We start from the raw sequence: 22,715 nt of genomic DNA on the forward strand, positions 1-22,715 counted from the left end.
ATTAATGTGCATAAAAAGAGAAATATTACAAAATATTAATAAAGGTATTAATATACTTTCAATAATATATATCTTATATTTAATGATATGATAACTGAATATAATTATTGCATACAAGAGAAACACTGAAAAACTGATATTTAAAAATTTGTCAGAAATTATGAGTCCCAAGATTTCCATTCCATTCCATCTGGTGGTTTTCTCTCAACTGTTCCATGTCCCACTTCTTCCCAATTAGTGCTCAGAACAGTGCCACCAGATTCTATCTGTATGAGGATATTGTTAAATATATTTCTTATGATAGATTATTATATTATATTAATAAGAATATATTGAGAAGAATTTATATATATATTTTTTTAATATAATAAACTAGTTTCAATCAAATGTTATTTTTAGGATATGGAATGAAAAATTAAAAAATTTCACTGTATGCAATAAGTTGATCTTAACATAACATTTATTGTACAATTAGAAGTAGCTAGAAATAAATTAAATTTATTTCATTTATGCAAAATTGAATTGCCACAAAAGATATATATTTAGTAGAAATAAATGTTTTTAAATACTTATTGTAAATAGATCTTGCATAAGATTTGCAATGTGTGACATTATGAACAAACTTTTAAATTAATATCTCTTTTTTTCTTCATTTAATTTCAAAAATATAAATTTTTACTCACAAAGGACTTGTTCATCGCTCGTCTTACTTCATCAGATCCTTTACCATATATTTGTTGGAAGAGAGCATTTATTGCTGCATCACCCTCTGGATGTTCAGCTTCTTGTTTTTCTATTTCTTTTTCTACTTTATCCCAATCTCTATGTACTTTACAGGAACTTGGATATTTAGATGTTTGTTGGCTAGCTTGGAGTATTTCTTAAATAATATACACAAGTTTAGAGAAATGTAATTATTCATTATCTATAATTTTATAATCAAAAAATATATAATAAATATATATTAGTTTTATAGTGTAATAAAATTTTTAGAAACTATTATATATATTAGTATTTCTCTCTAAAATGTGTGTTAATTTTATAGAACTTCTTTTTTTACTATGATGCTACTATTATATATTGCCTGTAATATCAATCTTATTAATATCATATTCAAATAATATACAATAAAAATTTGAGATTTTATTGCATTATATATAAATTATAAATATTATTATTTAATAATATAAAATATAAAATAAACTAAGTATAAAACAAAATACTTAATAAAATTCAAAATTTTTGATATGTTGGACATGAATTTACCAAATACTATTAGCAGACATTATATCTTCATCTCATAAAAATTTGAGATATTTATATTTTCCCAGATATATTTCTTTATAAAATAATAAAAGATTTATAATTTACCATTTGGTATAGGTTTTACTTTCTGTTCAACTGGATTTCCCTCTAATAATGTCCATCTAAAATCATCTTGTTTTTTCAGTTTGATTTCTATTTTAGATGGCCACACTTTGTGTGTACATTGTTCAACTACTATCGGGTGAGCCAAATCTAATTCTAAACTGTATTCATTACCAGACGGCAATTTTGCAGATACACTTAGCTGAAAAGTAATTTATAAAAATAAAGCAGTTTACATAAATATCATTATTCTTAATTTAAATCATTAAAAATTTTAATTTTTTTGTACCATATATATAACAATCTAAAAATTATGGACAATTCAAATTATAATTGTCAATATTTAGATATCAAGGTATTTCGAGTATTATCAAAGGAAAATATAAATTTATTATTATCATATATAAAATCATCGCAAGATGTAATGTTTTTGTTTAAGATACACTTTTATTTTAACAAATAAATTAACTCCTGATATCTTAGTAGATAAGTAAGCTTCTAAAAACATACCGTATTTTCTTTACACACAACTTTTACATTTTCCGTATTTTTTGCAAGTATTGTCACGATAACATGAGTCTCTGTTTGATACCAATCATGTTTTATTTTTGGAACGGGCATCTATACAAAACGAAAATTGAGCATTGTATCTAGATATTTCGAGATTATATTTTTACATTACATTATTTGTGTATAAACTTACTACATTATTTTCCATTGTGGTGATAACGTTGTCAGCACTCATTGTATCTTTATCGTTCACAATTATACTTTCTTTATGAAATGGTAAAACATAACGTCAAATATGGGATGTTTATTTTTCTCGAATCTTCCTATCATCTGCTATCATCAAATAATCGAAGGATGCTGCAAAACAATCCAGGCAACTGTGTACTGCAGTTTACTTGATCTGACTTGATCAATCAAACACTTCGAAATCCATCTAATCTAACATCTAACTCGGATTGGATTATGCTCCGAAATTCACTATCAGTGTTGGACATCTGTAATAAATAAATCTATACATCTACAATTCAGACTTTTTAAAATCATGAGAACCAGCATTAAATTCCACCAAATACCTTATCAGAGTTTCTATTGGCGATCATTAGCGACATCTAACCGTAATCTAAATCCACGACGGGGCAGCAGCTGTTTCTCACGATGCTTTCTAGACGATGGACGGCTTCTAGTTGCCCGTGACTGTTACATGTATAACAGCGACTGATTTCCAGAATGGCGACCGTCTTTACTTAGGAGAGAGTACTTATTGTCGCTCTTAAAATCCGCGAAATTGACGAGCGTTTACGAAGTTATCTATGCGCCCTTAACTCAACAAAACGCTGAAAATGATAATCGACAATCCTGATCAATTCAAGGCGTGGCTCACCGCTGTGTTGGAGCCGCTGTAAGTAGGCCAGCTTACCCAGAGAGTGTATCTTTACGCGTATGTGTATCTGTACTCGTTTGATGTTGTAAATGGCCGTACATGTGATGCGCTATGATCTCCGTGTGTGGCATGATATTTACACGAGGTACTACCGGGGATTATTACCCCCCTGCCTGTGACACGACCAACAGGATAAATCATTCTCGACACTTGTGTTCATCCCTTCTTCAACATTCTGTCCAGACTCTCTCTATAAATCTAACCATCAACTAATCTTCTAGTAATGTATATCTTTTATTTTACTGATCTGTGTCAATACGTGAAAGAATTAAAGCTTGAGACTGGGCTGCGATAACTTTTGCTGATCTCTTCTTTAATACGTAGTACATAACATGCAACAATGTGTTGTATTATTGTATTACACGCATGAAATTGCGATATTTCTATCTTTTGATAACTGTAGCTTGTTACGCTCTATATCGATTAAGATAATTAATAGATTACTTTAGCAAATGCTAAAATCTCAAATAGATATTGTGTTTTGTAAAAAACTTTATTTCAGTGTGTAATCTTGATCATGAGGAGACTTTACATATAAAAGTATCACAATTTTACACAAATCACTGATGTTTTATTTATTCCACAAATATTCTTGTTGAAAGAAACGATTTTCTAATTATTTTGAACAAGAATGTGTATTTTAAAAATTATTATAATTCATGTTTTGTGTCTATAATATGAACATTTAATTAAATTTATTAAACATTTTGTGTTTATATTTCTATAGTGCCTTATATTGTCCAAAATACTTTTGAATTTAAATGATTCAACGGTGATGGATTAAATCATATTTGAATTAAAAGGATAACATTCAAAAGCTTATTAAATACAACTATTAATGTCAACTATGATTTTCTTTTATTAGATGTGATGCAGATCCTGCTGCTCTCGCTAAATATGTCTATGCATTGGTTAAGAAAGACAAGACTTTGGAAGAATTACGTGGTGGTATGGTTGAGCAATTGGATGTATTTCTACAAAACGGTATATTTATATATAACACTTCACTATTAAATTAGAAATTTAATCATCTATTTATGATATTAAAAATATATTGAAATTGCTGTTTTTTTAGAAACTAAAAGCTTTGTGGAATTGCTTTTTAAAACATTGGAGACTCAGAACTATGTATTCCCACCTTCCAAGAGTGATCCTGATGGTGGTGGGACACCACCTGGTGTAAATCCACCAGCACCAGTTGTACCATCCTCGACAGAGAAAATATTGGAGACAACAATTCCACTAGTACCTATGATTACAAATCCACCTGTACCGCTTCAAATCAATGGTTCCGCGCCTGCTGTAGTTAGTAAACGGGAGACCAAGAAATCTGATTCAGACAAGGATAAAGAAAAAGGAAAACGTTCTCGAAGCAGGTAACAATTTAGTAGTAATCTTATATGTTTTAAAAAATGAAAAAACAATATAGATTATGACAAGAAAAGCTAACAAACTTTAGAATTTTTTCTTTTTCACATATTAAGCTTTAGTATAATTTAGTTTATTATATTGGGATTTTTTAATTATACCATCACATGTTATGTGCAATATAGAAGTGGCAGAATGAGATCAAGAACACGATCACGTTCACGATCTTGGGAAAGGGACAGACGTAGATCCAGAAGTAGAGAACATATTCGGCGCGACAGAGAAAGAGATAGAAGTCGACCATGGAGGAATGAATCCCCACCTAATACTAGAAGACATGATCGCAGGTGTGTTTTTCTAACATTTGAAGAAATGTATTTATTCTTAATATTTTAAAAACTTTATTGAGAAATATAAACAAAATGTTTCATTAAACGTTTCTATGATCTATCTTTCTTTTAAGAAAAATGCATTTAAATAGATAAAATCATTATTTTAATAAATATTTTTTTAGTCAATTATTAATTAAATCTCCACACTTTCTTAAAGTTTTCAAGCAATTCTCAGATATTTAACTAATTTATTTTTTAGACGTACTAGAAGTCGCAGTACATCACCGATACGACCTAGGATACGCGATGGTCCAGACAATCGTGACCATCGAGCAAGGTTTAGAAACAGATCTCCGACTCCGCTTCGATCTCGATCGCGTTCTAGATCAATAGAACGGAAAAAGATCGATCGTTTCGAGAGAATAGAGATAGATAGGACAGATCGAATCGAAGCAAGTCCTGGTGGTGGTACTCCGACTCAAGATAGTAATCACGGAGATGTAGACATGAGGCTATCTACAACTAGTCAATCAATACAAAGTGTTGTCTCTGTTGCGAGTAATATTCCAAATAACCAAACAACTTCTTTTCAACAACAAGCAAAAAGACGTTGCAGAGATTTCGACGGTATGTACAATGGTATGATATTCAAAAATAGAAAGCTATCAAACGTTGTCACTTTTTTTAAACACTTAAACCGATAGCGATTCTCGATATTACAAGAATAATATTAAATAAAAATTATTTAATTTTGCTTAAATAATTGAGTTGATTAGTCATTTCTCTGTATCTTTAATATTTTCATAGAGAAAGGATATTGTATGAGAGGAGATCTTTGTCCTTATGATCACGGAACGGACCCAGTTGTACTGGAAGATGTTGGATTAAGTGGAGTTTTGACTTTTGCACATGGCCCCCAAGCTCCAGGCACAGTCCCAGTGGCTACAGTACCAGAACCACCACAGGGTCCTAATGGTAATCCGCCACCGCCGCATCTTCCTCTTGCCAGTTTACCACCACCTCATTTAAGAAATCATCATTCTAATATGGGTATGTATTTCTACATGTAAAATCTATTAATAATTTCAATTATTTAATGTAATATTGTAAAACGATAACTTGAAAATGATAAATGGAAAAAAAATTATCTATTATATATATTATGGCCATGTTTTCATATAAATTGTTAGTATTGCAATATATATTGAAATATCATTATATACATATATCATTTATATACATATACATTCATTTAGATATATGTCATATTGATTGAATCACCAGTTAAAATAAAAAAAGGGAGAGAATGCAGTCTATGCTGAAACGAGGCATCGTAAAAATTTTTATATATTGGCAATTTTCAACTACAATTAAATTAAAATTTTAGCCAAATTGAATGAGATGTTTGTTTTTGTATATGAATAAAATTTTATAATTAAAATTAATTCTAATTAGAATTAATATCGAAAGTAAAATATTTGATAAATTAGGTAAGAAAGAAAAGAAATATATAGAGTTGCATTACACAATTTTGTATTATAATGTTATAGTTTATAACAAGTGCAGTATTCCATATTCTCTGAAATATAATAAGTTGAATGTGTCAGACGCTTTTGCAGAATATAATCCAGACGCGCCCAGCATGGAGCCACGCATGCCGTGGGGTAGACATCCGCAACCCGCACCCGGGATTTACGGCAGGACACAAAGAGAACTGATCAGTGTACCGGTTATTCCCCATACAAATTCGTCAGAAATAACTCATACCCAAAGTAATCCCTTAAAACGAAAACAATCGTTTGATTTTAATCGTTTGGGACCGAAACAGAGAGTAGTGCATAATCCGGGCAATTGTTCTCTCGAACTGAAAAAGGTTCCACGAACCTTAAACAATATAACTCAATTGAATAATCATTTTTGCAAATTTGGTAAAATTGTAAATATTCAAGTTAATTTTGGTGGTGATCCTGAAGCAGCATTAGTTACTTTCATGATGCCATCTGAAGCAAAGGCTGCTTACAGAAGCACAGAGGCTGTGTTGAATAATAGATTTATTAAAGTATTTTGGCACAATAATGTCAATAATAACGCGGCTAGTGGAGCTATTGAAAACGTGCCCCCAGGTAAGAGATGATTACATACACTTTTATTATTATTATAATACAATAAACATTCTCTAAACATGATGTAATATGTAATAATAAATTTCGTTGTCTCCAGGATGCCGCCCTTCTGTGAAAGAAAGACTAGGCGCCGCTGTAACACTACCAACAAAGGCTGAAGATAACGAATACGTTCCTACGCGTCGTTCGACCGAGGAACAAGTCACGCAGACCTTAGTTCCAACTTCGCCTAAAGCTGCTGTCGTTCCTACTCGAGAAGAAAAGGTTCTCGCGATAAAGAAAACACAAGAAATATTAGCTGCTAAAGAAACATTAAAGAAGAAGCAAGAAGAAAAGCGAAAGGAGGCAATCAAATTGACTGCTGATTTACGTAAAAGAAAACAAGAGTTATTAGACAAACATCTGATTGAATTGCGCGCCTTGATCGATAAGGCCGAGAAGAATCCGGAACAAAAAGATTCCATCATGCCAACAATAAAGGCTATGCAACAATCAGTCGATAATTTGCGCAAAGATCTAGCCGCGAATGGTCAAATCAACAAGTCGCAGGTGAAATCTAGAGAGCAGACTCAAAAAGAGATACTGGATGCCGAGTTAGATTTAATGACCGCGCAACAAGAGGGTCAAGACGCTGGTGAATTGCAAAAAAGGTTGAACGAGCTTCGAGCTCAAGCGGCCGCGTTGGGTTTGAACGCGAACCCCACTGTCGGTAGAGGCGCGAGAACTTCTAATCGAGTTACACGCGGCACCCACACGTTATCTTACAGAGGCCGTGGCAGAGGAAGTTTTGCTCATGTCTCGGTAGATCATCGGCCAACGAGTCTTCTAGTCTCTGGTTATGAAACCGAGGAAAAGGCGGAAGTCTTGGCGCATTTTCAAGTAAGATTTATGCATTTGTATTCAATATATTTGTATTCTATGTATATCTAAAACAAAATTTTAATACAATATAATCACTTTGTTATTCGAAAATAATTGAACAGAAAGTGAGAAACAAAAAGATACGATATTTGCGCGTGCAAAACTATATATTACTTATATTAATTATAAACATGCAACTCTAAAGCTTCACATGTTTTGAGTAATATTTTAAGCGCACGACATACAATTAATTTCGCAAATTTCTCTTGTGCTTTAGCAATTTGGTGAAATAGTGAATCAAATAGTAGACGATGCAACTCCTTCAATCGTGATCACTTTCAAATCGAGAAAGGAGGCTGAGGTTGCCCTAGTAAAAGGACGCACGTTTCAAGATAGACTGTTATCGATAACTTGGGTGTCTGGTCATCATTTACATCGTGGAGGGGCTGGTAGTAATTCGAGCGCATCTGTACAACTTTCGTCACGTTCTGAACAGACTGCACCTGCCACAGACGAAGATATCGACTTGGAAGTGAGCTTTAATATTGCGATTTCTTAAATAATTTACCATTTATATGAATTACTATTTGAAAAATCAAGATAAATATATTCCAGATATTTTGATATATTTTTATTAATCAAAGAATTTTTAATTATAAAATATTTTATTTTTCTATTCCGTGAGAGGATATCATAGACAGAATGTTTGTTCGTCTCATTCTTTGGATTTTGTATGAAATTATATAAAACGCAACACATTATTTCTTTATATAGAAAAAAATTTACTTGATGTAAATGATTGTGATAATAACAATCTCTAATAAAAGCATCTCCAATATTTTATGCTAATTTAATCTGCAAGTATTAATAAGATTTTAATTTTTTCAGGGTACAGCAGAAGCGCTACTTCTAGAAGAAAACGAGAACGAGGAAGAAGAGGATGAGGATGGCGAGTCGCGCAGCTGGCGGCGATAGCAGCGTCAGCGTCAGGATAAGAGCCACTTGTGACAGGAGCTTGGTGTCAAACGTAACGACAGCGTGATCATTCGGGCTGGCCGTACGGCCATACGTCCCGGCACTTACGCCTACATTGCTGCACCGCCGTTTGATGCATCCATTGCCATGATTTTCACGAAAAAATCCGATTATGTCGTGCTCATCAGCGTTATCATGAATGTTACACTATTTGTTAATATTATTGAATATACTTTACATGCGCACCGACAATGGTACGATATTGTACCATATTGAATACGGCGCGTCACGAATAGAGAAAAAAAATGAAAAAGAAAAACTGCAAAACTTTCCAGAACAGGAGTAATAAGCGAAATTTATCCCCATTATTTGTAGAATAAAATCGCTATGTTTTATATGGGAAAAAAAGAAACACCTTATTCTAACTTTCAAGTCCTCTTCTTCTATATGTAGAAATTCAAACCGTGCGTTTCCTAGCTCTTGTTGTTTTAAAGGCTCGTTAGATAAACGTTAGGATAAGTAGGAGCTTGTGTAATTTCGAGGATATTCAGAATTTTTCACTCGAAGAATGAGGAAACTATATTTGTAACTTGTATGATACGAATAGGTATTCGCGATTATATTATATTGTATTACTCAATGATAAGTCATAACACACTTCACTCGATTGGCTGTTGACTTTTATCTCTATTGTATCTATTTAAAACGGTTCTTGTAATAATGCAAAGTATAATGTATTATTCTTACTGTTTCTTTCTAAAAGATGTCAATGAATTAGATTGCTGAAAATCATACAATGTGATACTTCGCGCATCATTTACATAAATTCTTTTAATCCAGACTATAAAGCAATAACACATATAATTCTTACACATGAACCATTCCATCCAGTTTCAAGGTAAGTATCAAATTACACACAATAACGATGTTGTAAATAATATATATAAATATTCATATTCAACAAAAATTGCTCATTCCAAGATGCAATTATTCCAGATAATTTCGTTAATTAATGGATGAATAAAATAACTTGGTGAAATATAAGGATGATTTTTTGCATTGAGTTTACCTAGTGTGTATAATTAACATCCTTTAAAATATTTATAAATACAGTACATTAATCATTGACTTAATATTTATGTAATTTATTTCTTTATATTTTTCCCAGATTTTATTTACAATGTAAATTTTTTTCATATATATAGTCTATTTAAATATGTTATTTCTAAAATGTATTTATAATAATTTTTAGAAGCTGTTCCATAAATCATTTTTAAGATATAAAATATCCTAGTGCATAAATGTGATGTTACACTACCAAAATTATTATTGTATTTAAAGACTAGTTGGAAGATAAACCGATATCTCTATAAATTGAGATATGGATATCACAAAATAGTATCACTTTAGATTTTTTATTACGGAGCTAGCCAACTGGCTAACAAACTACCTAACAGTAATTGTGCAACAGGTAATATCGTTAATGGTAAATTCACTGCTGGTCCATGAACTGAACCGTGGTATGTTCCTCGTAAAATCCAATTGCCAAGACCAACAGATTTGTGAGTGCTGGTGAATAGCGCGGCTAACAAGATATCCCGCGGCAACCATTGAGAGCACAAGATCCAACATAAGCTGCTAAGAAGGAGCTGACCCACGCATGCTTCAAAAGATGTATGCAATTGAATATATAGAATGGGAAATCTATCCTTAAATGAAAATTAAATATGTGAAATAAATATAACTCTTACCAATAAGTACACAGAGCAGTATATCTATTGCTTGTAATGATGAAGCATCTGCCAAAACAGCGTCGCAAAACCAGTGGTATGCTATTGTCAACAATAATCCTTGGGAAAACCATCCTGTATTAATATTCAAATACTTGTCTTTCAATATAAATGACCGTAGCATAATACCCATGCCCAAAGGAATAAGTGTACCGTATATGGTCTCTTTGATGTTAATCCCAACTAATGGTGGAGTAAACGTTCCTAACTATTTTATAACTTTTTTAAAATAGTTTACTTCAAAAATAAGCTTTTTAATTTAGTTTGAAAAAAATATATATATATGTATAAAATAAGATATAAATAAAATATTAAATATGATATATTCTCTTTAAGAGAAAAAAATTTAAAAAAATACTTTAGAAATATTATAATTGTATATAAAAAAAGTTTTTACCATAAGATATAGTAAAATGGGAGATAAAAATAATCCTCCAAAATGTGATACTAGTGTAGTAATTACACTTGTAGGCAAATCACCCTGCGCCAAACGACATAAAGCAAGTCCTGTACTAAATGGTGGTGGCATACAATAAAGCACCTACAAGAGATAATCATATAAAATTTCCAGCTATAATGTATTTATGATATATCATGATCATAAAACTTTGATAAATATCTATTCAGTCCATACATTGTATTAACAAGAATTAATTAATAAGTTACAAATGTTTTTAATTACCTCTATTCCTTTGAGTAACCACACATTAACTTTTGCATAAGTCAATAGATATGTCCCAATACGTGCTAAAAAAGGCATCAAAATGTATATGAAAGTCATGATAAATGTCAGAAGATAGCCATTTCTTAATGTTGAATAAAGAGATTTAGGATCACATAATAATCCAGCTTCTAAATATGTTAAAGGCACAGCAAAATAGCGAATGATAAAATTTCCATTGATTATGCCTGTAATAAAAAATACAATATCATAATATTAGTCATAATACAGTCCTAACAATCATAATATCAGTAAATATTATTATTCTTTGATATAAATAAAAATATTGTATTCTTTCTGAGTGTATATACACATGTTTTTTTTTCTTTATTGACAATAAATATGTATTGACTTGGAAAATTAATTACCATTTGTCCCACCAATATGTGGTTGAATAGATGCAAATATCATGCAAATAAGCATTAATAGAACATATCCATATCGATAGAAAAGATTAGTTTTTCTTCTCTGTTGTAGAGGTAGATTAATACGAGTGGATTCTATATACATTTTAAATTATTTTGGGACATACCTAAATGAAAAAAAATATATATATAATGCATATATTTTTTGTTATATAACATTTTGGAGCATAAAGAAAATATCTGCTCGTATAAAATGTACATATATTTAAAAATTTATAGTTATTATTTTTGATAATCTTACCTAAAGAAGCATGCGTGAAAGCTAAATCTTTGGAAACAAAATGTATAAAATGTTATATGAAAAATCTTAACTAAAGATTTCATTGTAAAAAACTTATATGCATAATAATAAAAACTTGTATGCATAATATATAAATGTATCCTAAAAATAAATTACTGGCAATGATTAGAAAATGTCAGTCAAACTTTTACAATTTTAAGAGAAATATTATGATTTAATTATTTAAATTTTATCTTAAAAAGAAAAAACTAATATATACTGTGAATAAAGTGGTAAATAAACATTTTAAGTAAAAAACTTTCTATGAAAATTATGAAAGAGCAAAAGCATTAACATTTGTGCAATTTTATGCATCTCTATCATCTCTGTGCCATGTGAAAATATTATGCAAGTAATAAACAAATGTAAAACGAAATGTTATATAAATATTTGTAAAATGAGAAGTATACTTTCTGTAATATATTTAAGGAATTGAAATGGTGCTGATCGAATAAGAGAGCGCTTTTTATGTACATTTATTTATTTAATAATTATTGTATGTAATATGATTACACATGCATATGCTATTTTATGTATTACTATCTAGATGACACATTTGATTTTCTCTATAAAAAATTTTCATGTATAAATTCAATAACATGCAGAAAATTATTTACGACGTTGAAGGTTATTATCAGTTGACGATTGTGTATATTACACGATTCGTAAGAATTAATTTATCATTCCTTGTTTAATTTAAGATTAAGAGCTTTCTCATTTTTTTATCATGTTTAATAAATTACACCAAACAATATCGCTGTCTGTTACAGTTACATGGCACAATATCCTTTCTGTTATTTTGGAGATGAAGTGTTTCCATGGGCACATATTCGTAACATGGGATTCGTTTCATGACATCTATTTCGATCAATCATAGAGTTGGCACACAATTTTGAAAAATAATATAATAATGTATATCATTGTTTTTTAATGCGATTAATTGAAAAAAAACATTTATTAATATTTAATTTCAAACATATATATATATATATATACTTAATTATACATAAATAAATTCTCTTTAGCTCTTATTTATTTTTTGAAAACGAATTTAAAAAAAATATTCTTTTGTCAATTCGTAATTAACTTTACAAAATTTAATTAAATGCATCCTTTACAGTGTAATCCATAAATTTTTAACGTAAAATATCTAAGTAAATTTCATTGAAATAAAATCCAATTTGAATGAAAAAAGGAACACTTTCCAGGATATATATTAATAAAAATATTTTTATAAATTTCTTAAGAGAAAAGAACTCTTAATCAATTAGAATTTATATCTAATTTTATATCTCTTATAATTTTATATATCTATATAAAATATTTGTCTCACTCTGGGAAAAGACTTTATTCTGAATCCTTTTCCACAATTGTACATGTTATTACAAAGTATATTTTGTAACAGAATTTCTTAATAATAGATTTTTCTTCGTTTTATAATACAACATACGCCAATACAAACTATATTAGATGTTATGCAGCTCTAAAATACATTTTTTCATTAATTTTAAAATAACATCTCAAAGGTAAAGAAAGAGAATACGAGAAAATTCAACGACAAGCGAAAAAATGCAAACCATACAACATTAACAATTACTTTCAAAAATCACAGTATATGCTAATGTAATATTATTGAAATTAAGTGAACTTCACTAAGACTTGTAGATATTTATAAAAATTCCTACAGTTCCATTAATTTATATACGAGGTAGCATTTTAGCCAACGCTCACTGAAATGATCTAAATTAACATTTAGATTATTACAAAGCGCAAAGTATCATCCTCGGTTTATAATTACATGATAGAAATTTTAAGAGTGAGAAGTATAACAGCCTGTTTATTATCGTAATAATAATAACAATAATAATTATAAGGATATTATACGCATGCCCATCATGGGGAGAGGTCACAGGGTGGACCTGATGGGCACAAAAAACCAGAGATAATATATATAAATATAATTAATAATTATAATAATATTAAATGTTTCAATTAAACAATTTATGTTTAAGCACGATAAACGAGCACGTATATATCTATAGTTTAAGGCCCACCCTATTCCTAGCACAACATATCTATTTCGATACTTGCTTCTTCTTTTCTTTAGAAAGATATTCACATGTGCTTACATAACGCTACACATAAATGACATAATGCTATACATAACTTACATAATGCTATACATAATTTACAAAACATGCTATACATAACTATTTTATATAATAGCTTAGAAAATTAGAGACACAAAATTAGACTGTAAATGTCTAAATATGATTATTCTCGCAATGTTTTCACATGTATCAATCACACATTCGCGTGTGTGCGAGCAATAAATGAGCGCAAGATTCAGCGAATCTTATCATCACAAAAAAAGAAAGAAAAATATGTTAGAAACTAGTAAAAAATATCATACAAAAATATGTGAAATGCGTCAGATCTAGTCATTATAATTAGTAATGTATGAAACACAAATTGATTCGCATGCTATACTCAGTAGAAGCAGTAAAAATCGCAAGATCTTATAAGGCGAATTTATGATATGCGACTTATCGATTTCTTTTTTTAAATCTTTTGTGAACATGAAATAATTCATATAAATTTACAGTAAAAATTATATAGAATATTATTACAGTAAGATATCAGAGTATGAAATAATAAAAATTTCAATATAAGTTAACTTGTATTATTTCACAGATTTGATCTATCAAACTATTAAATTAATAAACTGTTTCACATATATCTCATCATACTAATTTTATAGGAACATTTTAAAATGTGATAAACACATATTGGTATTCATGCAAAAAATATGAAAGAAAAAGGTACATTGTTGCAAAATGATCTGATTTCTTTTTAAGGTCTTATTCTTTAAAAAACTATTGTTTTGTGTATAATTAATAAAATTATTGTCTGATCATTTCATGCTCACAAAAAAGACAGAAATAATTGATAAGTCGCATTTTGTCTTTCTAATAAATCAAAGAAATTCCGAGTAATGACATTTCAGCACATCTTAGCACAACTTAGTGAATGACAAAGTAAGACTTACAGTAATGTTTACAAATTAATATGTAATAAACTGTAAGGGTAACATTTTCTTTGGGAAATCGTGAAGTTCTGCAAAATGAGATTCAATGTATTACTCGAATGACATAAACATTTGTTATATTTATTATTTGTGATTGTTTTCATTGTAAAAATAAAGATTTTAATGAAAAAGCTAATAGCGCAAAATATGATGTGTAGAAATTATGTAATAAATATAGAAACTATTAATTTATCATTTGTAATTAAAGAAATGTAACTATTTAAATAATATCTGTCACAGCACATTTAAAAATTTGAACAGTTTTGTGATAGGTATCAAAAACTAAAAAAAAAACTAATTTTTTATCTTTTTGTTCAGTTATCTGTAATAACTATAGCACCTATCTGCCAATAATGCTGGACAAACTAAGAAACAACATAGATTATTATATGTATGTGTATATATCTATGTGTATGTGTGTATATCCATACATACATACACACACGTATATTTATGTATCAATGATTACTTTAAAAATATATATGACCAGAAATAAGAAATTTTAAGAATATATGTTGTAGAGGAGATATATAATAAGCCTATATTAAAATAATATCAAAAAATTTAAGCTTAATTTTATATTTTTTTATATTTTATATTTTAAAATTTAAACTTAATTTTATATTTTTTTGTTACTACTGGAAATGTTGTGCTAAAGAGTATCAAATGTCATGTTTGTGATCTTATAAATCGATTATTATTCTATTCAACTATTGGCAGAATTAGAGATAATACTCTTTTTGGAGAATCAAATATTACAAGCAAAATTATTCGATAAAATCATTTTACAGTCGCAATCAGTAAAAATAGTTCATTATTGTATGTCATTTGAAATGTTGAAATGCTAAAAATAACGAATATTAATTTTATATTATAGCACGAATATAACGGCACAGCGGCAAATAATTATCTAACTATGTTTGGCTTCATATAACTATTTGTCTCTATTTATAATAAACTATGACTCGAAGTAAAAATATTTTTTCTATGTTATAAATTTTGTATAATGATTTGAATAATGCAGATCATTTATAAGTGCTATGATAAAAGCACTGATAATTAGCTATATTAATAAGTAATAAACAGCACATTGTATAAAATGTTATGTTGTAATAGAAAAATATATTTGTCAACCTGAGATTTTCGCGCTATAGATATGCTTAAGTTATGTCTTAAAAAGATAAAGAATAGAGATTTTTTGGCAATAGAAAGTAAAAAATCAATAATATCGATAAGCAAACAATATGTTTTTTCCTTCTTCATTCCCTCCCTCCCTATTTCTCTCTGTCGATATTATTGTTTTTTTTTCTTTTATTATTTCTTAGAATAAGTTTTAACAAATGGCGCTTTTTCTTCTCTCTTTTCCAAGCACATGCAAAGTGAAATTGATGTAATTTTGAAATATGCCAAATACTGAAAGCATGCTGATAATATACAATTAGAGTGCACTAGTATATATCTATAAAATATAAAACTTATACAATTAGTGCACTCTATATCTGTAAAATATAAAACTATCTTTGTATCTAAGGAAAAAGTTACTTTCGATCAATTATGACTCAACCAACTACAATTTCAACGAGAAAAAGACCGCAGTTTATATCACGCTTGCGACATGAAGGAAATCTAACGAAACTCGCAGTAATGAACATGATTATAACTAAACGATTAGATGACGCGACAACTTTAAATGTCAGTGATAATTACAATCTACCTAGTTGCGATGGTACCCTAGATATTTGTAAAACAATATTATAGGCATATGAGTGAGAAGAAAAGTACCAAGTGTGCGTGAGTAACGTTGAATCGAGTATTAAAGCCAATATTTTTCGCTTCCCACATGTAAAAATTGTTCACCATTTAACACAGGCTCTATACACCAATACTTCTCCATCTATATACAAGTGCTGTTCGTTATAGCACTATACAGTGTAACAGCACTATATAGCGCTGTTACTACGATTGATTTTTTTGCCTATGACACGAGGTCGTGTTCGCAATTGTTTATCGGAATTATCAGTGACACTCGGCGCGATATTTTTTAGAAATATCGCCGCATCCTTTAACCGCTTTGTTAAAATCTCGTTTTTTAATTTCTCCAAACTTAATTCCCTTCGCAATTGCGCTTTAGTTTTATTCCCGAGCGGTAGTAAAGCTCTATGCTGTGTCAAGCAAGTTGCCGATGGCCTCATTTGCGGATCGGGATGAGTCATTATCTGTAAGTAATATAAAACATTAATCAGCAATGAAAGAACAGATGTCGTAAAAATACAACTATATTCTATAAACCTTTAGAAATAAAATTGTACCTTCAATAAATTGTTAAGATCGCGACCATAAAGCGGTAAATCTGGTACATTTCCTTCTCGCAATCTATGCCATTCGAATCCGTTTTTCGGCATGGGTCCGGCGCCGCCCGCTTCGTAAGCGGTCAATCCTAAAGCGAAGATATCAGCCTTTGGTAGATGACTGTATTCATCCTGTAGGACCTCCATTGGCAGGTACCTGCAATCACCTTCCTCCACATGCGGATTGTTGATGGAAGTGACATGGCCAAGGTCGCCAATTTTGTACGTGATCTCGTCGACAGTTTCGTCCTCCTCGAAACCGTCGTCGGCGGAATCGTAATTGCTCGATGGTAATTTTCCTTCCCTGGAGATGAATATATTCGCGGGTTTGATGTCCATATGCACCAGTTGCATACTGTGTATGTATTTTAGCCCCTCGGCTACATGCAGCAGCAGCTGGCGCATCTCCGCCTTGCTAAATTGCTTTTTCTCTTTTTCAAGATTAGCAATCACATCAGCAAGACTGCCGCCGTTACAGTACTCGTTTTGGATGATCATGTGACTGTCCTCTGCCCAAGCAGAATAGTAGCGTACCACGTGTTGATGTTTGCCGAGCACAGCGTGAGCGTATACCTCATTCAGTGCGTTGGATTCGCTGACGACACCCGCTATCGGTTTCCGGCTCCTCTTAACGGCATACGTACATCCGTCTAGCCGATTGATGCACTTGAACACGGAGCCGAACGAGCCGCTCCCAATCAAACCGAGTTCGTGGAATTCTTTGTGATATCGCGATATATTCGAATCTTGCAGCGCCATGCGCTTTGTCGCGTGCTCGTATTCGTTGTCCGAATCCTCAGAATCGGCGAGATCAAACTTTGGTTTTTGCATGTCCGGTGAGCTACCAATACTACTATTTAAAAAGAGAAAGAAAGATGATATATATACGTTTGCTATATATGTTTTCATTTACTTTGATTTTCTTTATGATAAAAATTTCATAATCAAAATTTAGACTTCTAAAATTTTGAAAATTCTAGAGTTTTCAAATTTTAAATGATTTTAACATTCAAATCTCAAACATTATCTTCATAGATGAATAGTCATACATAATATGGTGGGAATAATCGTTTCTGTCTGTGAATAATAAATGTAAATTCTTTTAATTTTGTCTTGTTAGTAAATATCATGATTAATATATAATCGTGATTAAGATATGGATTATATAGAGAAATGAATAAATAACAATTAATAAAAAATTCAAAAGAGAAAGAGAAAGAGAATCTTTTTTAGATATAAGTCTGTACTTAATAATGTAAATTTTCTGTTAATATTCTTTATATATTTTATTAAAAATTGTATAACAATTAGAATTTAAAAATAAAATAAACTATACAGTTATAATGCTTACCCATTGAGACTACGTTTGGATCTGCTTCTTTTCTTTGCTGTTATTAACATGCCAGTAGGTGTAAATGGATTTACATTTACCACAGGTTTGTCGGATTTATTTTGGTAACCAGGACTTATTTTAGAAGGTCTAGGTTTGTCTAGGGAAAAAAGTCTAGTACATTTAGAAGGAAATGGAGTCTGCATCACTATATTCTTTTCTATCATAGTTTTAGGAGTAGTAGGCGAATCAAATAAGCGTAAAGCCCTGACACATTTGTAGGGTGGACTACACGTCTTCTCAGAACCATCATCTTTACGACTGACGACAGGAATCTTGATGGCTGGAGTACCTATAATTACATATTTATTTAAATTAATAATAAATTTTCAAATTCATGGAAATACTTCATATACTACTAAATAAAAATTAGAAATAATTTTCTTATAAATAATCATTTTATAGATGAAGTTTTAAAAATCTAGTAAAAAAACCAATGGAGAGAAAAAAACATACTTGAAAGAAAATTTTCGTAGAACATAACATTCTATAAAATAAATTTAAAATTTAATAAACCAAAATAGCTATTTATATTAAAAATATATAGAGTATATAATTAATAGAATATAATATATAATTACACACGTTCTCCTAACAGGAGTTATGTTATTTATTTTCTAATATGCAATGCAATCAATAACTTATTTAGATAATGAGATAATATATTAAAAAATAAATTAAAATAAAATAAAATATTATATACATACATATTATATATATATTACATTTTTATGCTAAAAAATTAAAATTTACATCTGCAATTCAATACAGAATATCAAAAATTTTATTTTAACAAAGTATACATATAGATATTTATTGCTTCTCTCATTTTTTAAAAGCATAATTACTTAAATATGATTAATGAAAATCTTTATTGTTTGGATATATTTTTTAAATCAATATATAAATGTAAATATAAATATAAATATATATATGTGTATATATATGTAAATTTTTAATACAAAATTATATATTTACAATTGTGTAATCATCAGTACACAGACTTTATAGTTACTGATGTTACAGGTCTAATTTAAAAATAAACTATAATAATGTCATTTAATTTATAAATATAATTACACAAAGACAAGCTTAGATTTGTTATAAGATTATTTCATAAAAAGTAACTATACATGATGCAAAAAAATTGTCTAAATGTATCAATATCAATTATTTCACACCATGCATTACGTGTTATGACATTCTTAAATATGTATATGCAATATTCTTCAGAATCTATACAAAATATAAACATTTTATATTGATGTCTACAAGGTCATGTATTAGCAAGTATGTAAAATCCAACAAGCATAATGATTGTAACTTTTCTTGCACAAATTATATTATCTATATTGAAAATAAATGTGACCAAAAAATAGACCTAATTTGGAGAAAAAAAATATTACATTGATAAAAATTTATCAAAACTTACCAGTAGATAGATGCCAACACAAAATGTTTATATTTTGCATAGATTTTAAGAAATATTGCAAATACAATAGCAATGTGGTCCTATCATATTATTATACAATTAAGTTTGAATAAGTGCTGCAAATATATTTGAAATAGCAATAAAAAAGTTGTGCACAAAGGGACATATATAAAATAAGATATATAATATACATATAAGAGAATAAAATATACTAAATCATTTAGAATAAAATTTTTTCATCAACAGCACAATTAGTGATATAGATTGCAACTACAATAGTTAATTCAATATCAAAAAAACATTATTATAAACAATACAAAAGAGAAAAATCTTTGTTGCACAAAATTAAATCCAATTTATATTTTTATCCAAAATAAAAAGTGTAAATTCTTATCACAATTATTAAAATATCTCTTTATTTCTCTTTTCTTTATTAAAATGTAGGAAGAAAATGTGTAGAAGTTAAATGCAAAAATTTGCAGCTTGCCAATTTTACGTGAAACCACAGAAAGTACAACTCTAGAAAGTAGAAATTAAATTCAAACAAATAACAGACAAGGGGGTAACATCCTGCGAGAAGAATAGGGACGCTCAGGAAGTAGCATGAAGGAACGATTCTAACCTTCTGAAGGAGAAATCCTGTTATTGTTGGTCGACTGACTCTCGTCGGTGCAGTCCATCGTCTCGAAGAGCTTACGCGGCTGCAGCGGGGGCGGCGTGCCAAAGTCGTCGGCAGACGAGTTGCCGACGTCGCAATCGGAGTTATTGTCAGTGCGGCAGCTCCAGCTCAGTTCCTCGTTCTGCATGTTGCACGCGTCGTAGTGCAGCTTCTGCATGGCCTTCATCGCGACGCGCGGCATCATCGCGAAATCGCGCACACGCGGACAAAGGGGATCGAGATGTCGCGCGAGGAAAAAGGGGAGGCTACCCGCGATTCGTCGCAAGAGAAAAAAAAAAAGAAAAAAAGGAAAAAAAATAAAATGTGGATCACCACGCTGTCAGTCTCACCACGCGCTCACGACCGCACTCATTCAAACTGGGATCATTCCACGCTCCGCACGCTCCTCGCGTTCGTTATGATCGCCGGTGGTGGAGCCCGGCGCGGCGACCAATCCGCTCGCGGCTTACAAGACGGTCCGTCGCTGCCGCTCGTGTAACGCGTGCGCCCATTGGTCGCTGCCCACTCACAATGCTCACGGCACCGTCATCTGCTCCTACTACGCTGCTACCGGCTGCTCGTCGTGTGTGCCTCGAAAATTCACGCTTCCTCGTGAATTCTGGCGAGAATACTGCAAAAAAAAAACAAACAAACAAATGAAAATTATTTTCCTCTCCCGTCCCTTCATTTTCCCATTTTATTTCCCGATTTTATTTCGAATACGTGCATCTCGAGATTACACTGGATTACACCTTGAACTCTTTCGTCGTTTGTTTCTCGAATATGCGCAACAACGTGCATCAAGTACCTGTCGAAAAAAATTCAATATTTGATATTTAAATTGCCTTTACTCGCGAAATGATCCTTGTGTATCGAGACATTACTATGTTTTGATATGTAATAATGTTTTCTCATGTCTCTTTGATATATTTTTTAATAATACACAATATTACCGATAATAAAATTACTTTTGATTATTTATAAAAATTATATAAAAAATATAAATAAATATTATTTTATCAACGAAATTAAATAAAAATATCAGCTAAAATAAGATCTATTAATTGTTCGATATAATTTACTACTAATAATAATTCAGCAAAACGTATCTCTCCAAATATTTTTAAACATGTTAAATACGATTTTTATCGATTATTAATACAGGATGCGATAAAACTGCGGAATCGCCATTTTATTACCCCCGAGTATCATCGATGACAATATATTGTGCAATATCGCGGCAGCTGTCTAAGACGAGAGCGAACATCTGCCGTCGACTATTTCATCTCTTTGCGTTCTCCTTTCTCAAGTCAGACGAAGAGACTGAAGACTGCGATGGGGCGGATAATTTCGCCAGGTAAAAAAAGAAAAAAAAAACGACGATGGATATTTGCGGTACGTACCCCGTACGATTCGCGCGTGGGAGCCCTGTTTTCCTTTTCCCGAACAAAGAACGCGTTCTTGTGTTTTATACCGCACGAGGAACTGTTCTTCGAACAGCTGCAATCTGGTTAGCGTGCAAGTGCGAGCCGAAAAAGGCCGAAGGCAGGGCCGAGCGATGGAGATATCTCTCTTTCGTCCTCTTTTCTCTTTCCCTTTCTCTCTTGTTCCACCTCTCTTTTTGTATCTATCTATCTCTTTCTCTCTGATAGACACACAAAAATGTAAGGTACACTGTAAAGGATGAACCAGGATATGTAAATCGACATTTAATATACATTTTATTTCTATATATTTTATGCAATAAATGAAATTATTGAAATGTCATTTTATATTTATGTAAATAAATTAATGAGTAAAAATTGAGAAAATCTATGTAAAAATCGAGTACACCATCATATTGTTATAAATCTAGTCTTGAAGAAATTATATTTTTTATAATGAAATATCCTTTTGTACCCCTATGTATTAGCTTTCAAATGATACACATACACATAAAGTCAATCCATCCCTCACTGCATGCATGAGATCCAGGAGAATCGTCGTCCGTTTTGGTATCTGAGGTATCTGACACGCGGATGCGACAATCTCGGTCAAGGATGATACTATACGATATTTCTGTTACAAGTCCTCCACGTTTTACGCCGATCTCGCGTCCTTGAAATT

The 22,715-nt window shown here is 30.6% G+C and overlaps 4 protein-coding genes across 11 annotated transcripts; 1 reads left to right on the forward strand and 3 right to left on the reverse strand.

Moving 5' to 3' along the window:
• Positions 1-53: 53 nt before the first annotated feature.
• On the reverse strand, positions 54-2,576 carry Sgt1 (suppressor of G2 allele of skp1). 2 transcript variants are annotated; one of them, XM_083105607.1, is made up of 6 exons: positions 2,451-2,576; positions 2,072-2,372; positions 1,879-1,989; positions 1,372-1,570; positions 684-880; positions 54-262 (listed from the first exon to the last, which is right to left on the reverse strand). In XM_083105607.1, exons 2-6 carry the CDS (start codon positions 2,111-2,113, stop codon positions 242-244), a joined length of 570 nt encoding a protein of 189 aa, XP_082961733.1. In that variant the 5' UTR covers positions 2,114-2,372; positions 2,451-2,576; the 3' UTR covers positions 54-241. The 2 variants fall into 2 exon arrangements, with proteins under 2 accessions (XP_082961733.1, XP_082961732.1); XM_083105606.1 differs by having other exon boundaries at positions 54-266; positions 2,451-2,563.
• On the forward strand, positions 2,548-9,521 carry Swm (Zinc finger protein swm). 2 transcript variants are annotated; one of them, XM_083105594.1, is made up of 10 exons: positions 2,548-2,776; positions 3,684-3,802; positions 3,894-4,194; positions 4,372-4,533; positions 4,778-5,145; positions 5,326-5,568; positions 6,126-6,641; positions 6,739-7,520; positions 7,780-8,034; positions 8,391-9,521. In XM_083105594.1, the coding sequence occupies exons 1-10, from the start codon at positions 2,718-2,720 to the stop codon at positions 8,475-8,477; spliced, it is 2,892 nt and encodes a 963-aa protein (XP_082961720.1). In that variant the 5' UTR covers positions 2,548-2,717; the 3' UTR covers positions 8,478-9,521. The 2 variants fall into 2 exon arrangements, with proteins under 2 accessions (XP_082961720.1, XP_082961721.1); XM_083105595.1 differs by having other exon boundaries at positions 6,138-6,641.
• An 86-nt stretch (positions 9,522-9,607) lies between these two features.
• Positions 9,608-12,643, reverse strand: LOC145975251 (sodium/bile acid cotransporter 7). 4 transcript variants are annotated; one of them, XM_083105599.1, is made up of 7 exons: positions 12,311-12,643; positions 11,655-11,681; positions 11,357-11,520; positions 10,950-11,176; positions 10,665-10,808; positions 10,229-10,475; positions 9,608-10,140 (listed from the first exon to the last, which is right to left on the reverse strand). In XM_083105599.1, the coding sequence occupies exons 3-7, from the start codon at positions 11,496-11,498 to the stop codon at positions 9,896-9,898; spliced, it is 1,005 nt and encodes a 334-aa protein (XP_082961725.1). In that variant the 5' UTR covers positions 11,499-11,520; positions 11,655-11,681; positions 12,311-12,643; the 3' UTR covers positions 9,608-9,895. The 4 variants fall into 4 exon arrangements, with proteins under 4 accessions (XP_082961725.1, XP_082961726.1, XP_082961727.1 ...); XM_083105600.1 differs by lacking the exon at positions 11,655-11,681; XM_083105601.1 differs by lacking the exon at positions 11,655-11,681 and having other exon boundaries at positions 12,437-12,530.
• A 383-nt stretch (positions 12,644-13,026) lies between these two features.
• On the reverse strand, positions 13,027-22,688 carry LOC145975250 (wee1-like protein kinase). 3 transcript variants are annotated; one of them, XM_083105597.1, is made up of 6 exons: positions 22,542-22,688; positions 22,013-22,254; positions 20,574-21,240; positions 18,481-18,811; positions 17,091-17,982; positions 13,027-16,997 (listed from the first exon to the last, which is right to left on the reverse strand). In XM_083105597.1, exons 3-6 carry the CDS (start codon positions 20,812-20,814, stop codon positions 16,722-16,724), a joined length of 1,740 nt encoding a protein of 579 aa, XP_082961723.1. In that variant the 5' UTR covers positions 20,815-21,240; positions 22,013-22,254; positions 22,542-22,688; the 3' UTR covers positions 13,027-16,721. The 3 variants fall into 3 exon arrangements, with proteins under 3 accessions (XP_082961723.1, XP_082961724.1, XP_082961722.1); XM_083105598.1 differs by having other exon boundaries at positions 17,091-17,979; positions 22,013-22,283; XM_083105596.1 differs by having other exon boundaries at positions 22,013-22,283; positions 22,542-22,686.
• Between the last annotated feature and the right edge of the window lie 27 nt (positions 22,689-22,715).

The sequence above is a fragment of the Camponotus vicinus genome, unplaced genomic scaffold (assembly GCF_025532165.1).
Source record: "Camponotus vicinus isolate PSW18456_S1 unplaced genomic scaffold, iyCamVici1.0 SCAF_7, whole genome shotgun sequence".
Taxonomy (NCBI): Eukaryota; Metazoa; Arthropoda; class Insecta; order Hymenoptera; family Formicidae; genus Camponotus; species Camponotus vicinus.

Bases quoted from the DNA above. Each gene is read 5' to 3' on its own strand.
- Sgt1 (XM_083105606.1), bottom strand. From the start codon at position 2,113: ATGAGTGCTGACAACGTTATCACCACAATGGAAAATAATGTA. The intron at 1,571-1,878 runs GTATGTTTTTAG...ATTACTTTTCAG, and splicing joins TTGTGTGTAAAGAAAATACG to CTAAGTGTATCTGCAAAATT. The intron at 881-1,371 runs GTAAATTATAAA...ATATTATTTAAG, and splicing joins AGTAAAACCTATACCAAATG to AAATACTCCAAGCTAGCCAA.
- Swm (XM_083105594.1), top strand. From the start codon at position 2,718: ATGATAATCGACAATCCTGATCAATTCAAGGCGTGGCTCACCGCTGTG. The intron at 3,803-3,893 runs GTATATTTATAT...CTGTTTTTTTAG, and splicing joins GGATGTATTTCTACAAAACG to AAACTAAAAGCTTTGTGGAA. The intron at 4,195-4,371 runs GTAACAATTTAG...TGTGCAATATAG, and splicing joins GGAAAACGTTCTCGAAGCAG to AAGTGGCAGAATGAGATCAA.
- LOC145975251 (XM_083105600.1), bottom strand. From the start codon at position 11,498: ATGTATATAGAATCCACTCGTATTAATCTACCTCTACAACAGAGAAGA. The intron at 10,476-10,664 runs GTAAAAACTTTT...GTTATAAAATAG, and splicing joins CCATTTTACTATATCTTATG to TTAGGAACGTTTACTCCACC. The intron at 10,141-10,228 runs GTAAGAGTTATA...CATCTTTTGAAG, and splicing joins ACTGCTCTGTGTACTTATTG to CATGCGTGGGTCAGCTCCTT.
- LOC145975250 (XM_083105597.1), bottom strand. From the start codon at position 20,814: ATGATGCCGCGCGTCGCGATGAAGGCCATGCAGAAGCTGCACTACGAC. The intron at 18,812-20,573 runs GTTAGAATCGTT...ATGTAATTATAG, and splicing joins CAGGATTTCTCCTTCAGAAG to GTACTCCAGCCATCAAGATT. The intron at 17,983-18,480 runs GTAAGCATTATA...CTTTTTAAATAG, and splicing joins TCCAAACGTAGTCTCAATGG to TAGTATTGGTAGCTCACCGG.